Source organism: Protobothrops mucrosquamatus, unplaced genomic scaffold (genome assembly GCF_001527695.2).
Source record: "Protobothrops mucrosquamatus isolate PMUCROS unplaced genomic scaffold, P.Mucros_1.0 scaffold3321, whole genome shotgun sequence".
Taxonomy (NCBI): Eukaryota; Metazoa; Chordata; class Lepidosauria; order Squamata; family Viperidae; genus Protobothrops; species Protobothrops mucrosquamatus.
Window position 1 is genome coordinate 132,150 of NW_015389311.1, and position 7,032 is coordinate 139,181.

The window sequence follows — 7,032 nt, forward strand, 5'->3', positions numbered from 1 at the left end:
ATGTAGGGGACAAAACAGTTATACAGTATGATGGTCCTGACTGAAATCTGGGAGAACTAGAGCTATTTGCTAGCTGAAAAATCCCTTTGCTGTTTTGTTTTTTCAAAACAATTATTTTGCATGTTTGTGTAGGGGTTCTAATAGCTGCTCTTTCAAATGTTTATGGAATGCATCAAACTCTTTCAGGGTGAGATATAACATCTGGATTATACACCATCAGAAGGGGAAAAAAGCCCATTGGTTTTTTTTTTTTTTTGCAAGTTAGCATCAATTCAAAATTGCTTCTGGTCACCTGGATTTTTTTTTTTTTAAAAAAAATGCTCAATCCACCTCATTCCAATATGAAATATAGCCTCGTTGCTTATTTAAAAGCCTTCTTCACCACCCCATTTTAAAAATGGCAGACTGCACCGGACGATATTGCTTGAAAGTTTCACTCAAGACTGTGGATCAAGCCTCCCATCTGAGTATTTTTCTCTTTGCCTCGTGAATTGTGTTAGTTTTGAATCAGCTCTTTTAAAAATGGGCTTGCACCAAAATACAAATAAACACAATATCGGCTACATGGAAGGGCGAGCTGACTCCTTGATCGATGCTCAGTTGCCAGCGGTGAACACTCTGCAATCGATGGCGGAGCACACTTTGTCGTAGCAATAGTTGTGTTTTTTGGTGGGGGTGGCGTCGCTGCTTTCCGCATCCACCACAGTGATGGGACTGTCTCTCGCAAACACCTCCGTGGATTCCCTCCAGATGCAGTCTGCGGTGGCCTTGAAGCTGTAATGGTGACACTTTGGCCTCATCAACTGAGTGGCGTTGTTGAAAATCTGCCGGCTGTTGGAAGTAGCAATTTTGATTTTCAGGGCAGCATCCACGCGATCCACCACGGTGTACGTGGCGATGCTGCCGTCGTCAAAGCCCACAATGATGTTCAGGTGCCTCTGGGAAAGAGTTAGGAAAGTGGGGGTTTTGTACAGCGAGCAGGCCCCGATGTTTTTGCCATCGGCCAACCTCATTACAATTAAGATGGAGATGGCACTGTTATCCTCATCGTCTTCCCCACTGCGAAAGCAAATGTAGACCAGGTAGCGTCCGTCCTGAGATAGCTTCTGCCTCCAGATGATACCCGAAGCGTGGACCACTCGAAGCTTGCCGCTGTTAAGGTCCAGGATGTTGATATTCTCATCCCCGCAAGAGAGAATCCCCAGTTTTCCATTGGGCGATATTTCAAAATCCTCTAACGTTTTCAGGACACTATTAGGCAGCTGTAAACGTCTAGAGACGACTTCCTCGGTAAGACTGTAGATGTTCACGGTTTCAGCAGACGTGATAAAGACCACGATATCCGGGCAGTCTGGGATGAGCTTGATATCCACAATGGCAATGCCATCGTCACAAGAGAACTTTTTGGTTATGCTGCCAGTCCACAGGCTGACCGCTAAGACTTTGTTCTTTGTCATGCCAACCACAAAGGTGTTCGCGGTGGTTATAAATGCATTCTGCAAGGCTACAAGAATGTTGCAGACGCGGTGTCCGGTAGACAGCCTCCACACCCTTGACGCATTTTGCTCACAGAGGGAGACCACAAACTGGTCATTGTGGGTGATCAACAGTTGGCATATCCTCTGCCCATTGATGCGGAAGAGATTTTCGCCGGAACCCGTTTGCCACACGTACTGGCTGCATTTGTCATCCGACGTAATCATCAATTTCCCGTTGGAAGTTAGGACGCATCTTTCAACCAGGCTTTCATGCTTAAATACTGCTTCAATGAATCCTGTGCTAAAGTTCCATTTATGGATAGCTTCAGATCCATCCAGTGTGTAAATTGCTTCCCCCTTGGAGGGCAAAACCAGTCTTTGGATCGGCTTGCCTGTTTTGTCAATGTTGGACATTGCAGTGATAATATCAATGTCCCATACCGAAAGGACCCCACTGGTGGACAAGGAGAGCAGCATGTTGTGATGATTTGACTTAATCAACCGGACAATGTTTCCTGAGATTTCTTGTAAGCTCGCCATGCACTGTCCAGTGTCTCTCCTCCAAATGAAAATGGCAGAGGTATTTTCAATAGACGCAACGATACAATCTCCATTTTTGGATAAAGCGGCTGAGACAAAGCGCTCATTCCTTTTTGCTTTAAACTTTTCTGCGACTTTCCACATGCTAGTGTCCAGCAGGTCAATACTGAGAGACTTGCAGATTAAAATGGCACTTTGGTCTTCAGCAAGTTCAAGGCTGACAAATTCACTATCCCCCCTCCTACAATCAAAGTCATCCATTAATTGAGGGTGGGCAATTTCCTCTGTGTTCCAAACAGAAAGGGCCCCTTCACTGTCCACCATGACCATCTCTTGAGCTGCATCTAAGATGAAAAGAAACTTGACAAACCCTCCCGAAAATTCGGAGGTCACCGTGGCTAGCTTGTCGCCGCTGCCCAAATGAAATATCGATGCCGTGTTCAGATGTTGTCCACAGAAAGCGTACATCCCATCTCCTGAACACTGGACGCAAGTGACTTCATACCAACAGTGGAACTGATATAGCGGCCATCCGTAGAGTAGATCAATCACCGTAATGTCCTTACTAGCTTCCAACCATGACAGTACGTGGTTTACTGAGAGGGTAAAACCATTTATAAAACTGGAACTCACTCCAATTCCGCTATGCTTCGATCCTTTAATTTCCACCTCAGAGAGAAGACAAGAGTTTAGATTGTCATAAATCAAGAGTGTGTTCTTGGTGGTGGCCACCACAAGATATTTTTCATCGCTCGTCAGTTTCATGCCCAAAATAACTGACTGAGCAGTTGTAATTTGCCTTAAGAGCTGGCGAGTCTCGACATCCCAGGTACTGATAGACCCATTTTCTAAAGCAACAATAACTATACTTGGATTAAAGGTAGGTAAGATTTCGGTCACTTGAGAGCAGGTGGAAGAGAGAGGTAGTCTTTCAGGACTATAAGTGACATCCATAGAAGAATGAAGTGGAACTATAGAACAATATTTAGGACCATCTTTGTCACACTCGAGAAGAAGCTGTCTCAGTTTGGGCAAGGAACTTATCACTGGGAGTAACCTCTGTTGTAATTCAGCAGAGAGGGTTCCTGGATATTTTATCACTTTGTATTTGATGGCCCGCAGTGTGTTTGCTAAAAACTTCAGCTCTTTTTCTTGCGAGTAGTTATAGGCCAGCTCCACATCGGAAAGGGCTTTGTCGAACTGCCCAATTTTGATCATGGTGTAAAGCCAGCTGAAGTTCATGATGACACCGTACAAAATGTCATCGGTTTTCCCACACTTGGTCAGGTGGTGCAAAAGCTCAGTCATTTTCCGGTGGTTAATGAAAAAAATGTCGGGCTCCAAAGGGTTGCACTGGAAGACCCAGGGCTGATCGGGAGATTGCCTATCAAAATTCACGTGGTCCATCATGTGCCTCTCCTCGTCATTCATACTCCTGCTGTCACTGTCCAGACAGCCGTTCAAATATTGATCTTCACCGTACAGAGATTTCCTTCGGCCTCCGGACCAAACTCCTAGAAAATACTCTGCAATGACAGTGTGCATCTCATGTACATCTCCTTCGTTGTGAAGATAAATCTTTTGGGCAATCAGCTGTAGGTGCCGATTAGCCCAAACTAGAAGAGTCACATTTTTCACTTGTCTTTGTATCAGGTATCCTGCTAATCCTTCTTTTAGTTTTGCGATGTAGATGTAAGGTACCCTCAGCGGGTTGAGGTTTCGGATGCTTTGACTTAGTTCAAGCATGACGGTATTGTCGAGAGCTAAAATGTCTTCCAATTCCATTTCACTCAAGCCGGATTTGGACATTGTGATATAGCCAAGGGCTCGTGATAAAAGTTTGGGCCCACAGCTGTTCTGCAGAGACCAGAACATCTGTTCTATGCTGTCATGAACAGTGACGCAGAGGGAAGACCCATCGACATCCTTGTGGGATCTCCACTTTCGAACTTCTCGAAAGGTTAAGTTGACAAACATAGGCAAGGTGCACTTGGAGAATGCTTCGTTGACGTAGATTTGTTGGCCCGAGGTCACTTTTCTCTTCACCTGGAGCAACTGGTGCTTGAGGACTTGACTGCACATCTTTCTGTCCCTAGCTGTCAATTCAATGAAGTTGTCTTCGTCGTGGATAAGGCTCTTCAGTTTTTGCAGGATGCCGTGTTTGTTCGGCAGAGTGGACAAGATAATTCGCACTGAACGGGGCAGATGGACGGGAAGCCACCACAATTTCCTGGCATCATCGTTTTCGGCCAGCTGTTCCAGGGCATCAAAAATTAAAACCAGGGGTCGGTGAAAGGAAGACTCATTCAAAAGGTTAACAAGCAAGTCTTGGAGATCGTGGATTTTTTTCGGGTAGCTTTGCACAAGGCATCGATAATTAACAGCCAACTGTTCACAAATACTTTGAAGCAGGTTCCTCAGGTCTGTACTCCTCTCTGTCAATCCTACAAACCTTATAATCATCACAGGATCAGATTCGGGCCCAATTTCTTCCTTCAGCCATGCATAAGCCTGCAAATGTAGAAGTACAAAGAGGTTTATTGTTCAAATTAGTAGACACACAAGCAAGAAACACAGTCAATACTGCCTACCCCTGTTCTAGACAGTTTGTCTAATGACTGTTGGAAGTTACAACGGCATGGACAAAAAGTGACTTAGGACCATTTTTCACTCTGATGACCCTTGAAGCATCCCCGTGGTCACGTGGTTTACATTCGGGTGCTTGACAATTGACTCACATTTATGACGGTTGCAGTGTCCCGGGGTCACTAAATGAACTGTTGTAAGGTGAGGACTACCTGTATTAGCAACGCTGAAGATGACATTCTACAAGCCAAAACAGATTTATCCTCCAGCCTATATAAGAAGGGCAGTAAACAAGTCCGATTTCTCACCCAGTGGTGCATTTTTCAAAACCTTAGGCCTAAATCCATCCCTGTCATCAGTTCTGGAAAGATGCATTGCAACAAGCCATGATTTTATCAAAATGGTGGTTTGCAACACTGCTAAAAAAAAAAAAGAGGCAGTTTGACCAAGGTGCTACATTTTGTGTGTTTTCTTTCTTTCTTTCTTTCTTTCTTTCTTTCTTTCTTTCTTTCTTTCTTTCTTTCTTTCTTTCTTTCTTTCTTTCCTTCCTTCCTTCCTTTTCTTCCTTCCTTCTCTCTCTCTCTCTCTGCCTCTCTCTCCATCTCTCTCTCTCTCTCTCTCTCTCTCACTGTGCATGCTTCAAAACCGATTCAAAAGACAGACAAAAGTGCCTCCTTCAGCCTCTTTTTGTGAGCCTGAAATAAAAGTTGTGGCTGCTTTAAGAGACCCATCAACTTCAATCAGTCAAACGCTTTCTCCTTTCCATATGCTACTTCAAGAATAGGACAGCCAACAGGGGAAGTTATCTATAGAAAGCCCTAATTACAGCCTGCCACGAATAGACCTAAAATAAAACAGAGAAGTAGTCTTCAATTAGGTGTAAAACAGTAGGGGAAAAAAATCACAGGCGGGCTGTTGGTTTTTACCTTCTTTGCCACTTCTGCTAATAAGAATGTTTTTCCAGTGCACGGTCCTCCATATAAGATAAGAGGATTAACATGGCCCATTTTCTTAGGCAGGAGATATTTGCGCATTATCGTTCTAGCATCACATCTATATTCGTAGAAGGAAGAGTAGGATCTACACAAAGAGGAATGCTGCAGGACTTCATCATAAATCCAGTCCGTCTCTATGTCAAAATTCTGTTGCACGGTTGCTTGGATGATGTCCACCATGTCCTCGTAGAACTGTTTGCCCAGTCCTTCGATGTAGTGGCTCTCCACTTCTTGGGTGTAACCGTACTTGATGTCACAATGGGTAACGGAAGTGTAGACCCTCAAGTTGGAGGAAGCCACAATGGTAGGTACGAATTCGTCCCTGAGTTTGACGAGTTTCTCCAGCGCTTCTGGATCCCTCAGAAATTTCCCGCCCCCGTGAAGCACGTCCATGTATTTCTCCATCTCGGGAACTTTCACAAAACGTTCGATGTTGGCAATCTTCCGGATGTAGCAAACACATTTCTTTAAAAAAGCTGGTGTTTGTTTTCCTAAGGCAAAGTCGAATTCGTCTTCAATAGCTGGGAGGGAGATAAAAGAAAGAAGAGGACATCTAAATATCGTGGAGAGCAAAACGAAATCTGCTGCGTTGAATCTAAATTTACTAGGCCGCATCAAGCTCCTCTAATTGTATTCCCATCTTCTATTCTTGGGGCCAGGAAGACAAAGCCACTTATGCTCTATACAGATAGTCCTCGCCTTACAACAGTTCATTTTAGCGACCGTTCAAAGTTACGACGCCACCAGAAAAAGGGACTTAGCGCTGTTGTTCACACTTACGGCCATTGCCGCATCCTTTTGGTCACGTGATCAAAATTCAGACGCTTGGCAACTGACTCGTATTTAGGTCCTGGGGTCATGTGATCCCCTTTTGCGACCGTCTGACAAGCAAAATCATTGGGGAAGCCGGAGTCACTTAACAACTGTGTTAGTAACTTAATCACTTCAGTGGTTCACGCAGCAACAGTGGCAGAAAAGATCGTAATGTGGGGCAAAGCGCACTTAGCAAATATTTCACTTAACAACAGAAGTTTTGGGCTTTATCGTGACCGTTAAGTCGAGGACTACCTGTACAGTGCCTTTTCTATCTCTCCATCACTCAGGAGTGGGGTTAAGAGACACAATTCAGGAACAGTAACACCTACGAGGAACAATTGCATGCGATTATTGGCTACGATTTTATTTTTTTTGCACATACTTCCCTGATCAGGTGCAATCCTATCTCAGCATGTATCTATGCACTGTGTGCCTGTATTTCATGTTTACCAGAGGAAAGATATCTGTTTGCTTGACTGTGTTTCATTTTCCCCTTTTCATACAGTATCTTCACAGCTGTCTTAAACATCACCTTTATTTCTTCTGATACGTCCTGCCATTTGCTCTCTCTGACAGGGTTGCAAGAGGCTTCCATCTTTAAAGCAAGGAAAAAGACA

At 44.3% G+C, this 7,032-nt stretch overlaps 1 protein-coding gene across 1 annotated transcript; it reads right to left on the minus strand.

The window, feature by feature from the left end:
• Positions 1-596: 596 nt before the first annotated feature.
• On the minus strand, positions 597-7,010 carry NWD2 (NACHT and WD repeat domain containing 2). Its single transcript, XM_015826838.1, has 3 exons — positions 6,866-7,010; positions 5,531-6,120; positions 597-4,529 (listed from the first exon to the last, which is right to left on the minus strand). Exons 1-3 carry the CDS (start codon positions 7,008-7,010, stop codon positions 597-599), a joined length of 4,668 nt encoding a protein of 1,555 aa, XP_015682324.1.
• Positions 7,011-7,032: the final 22 nt, after the last annotated feature.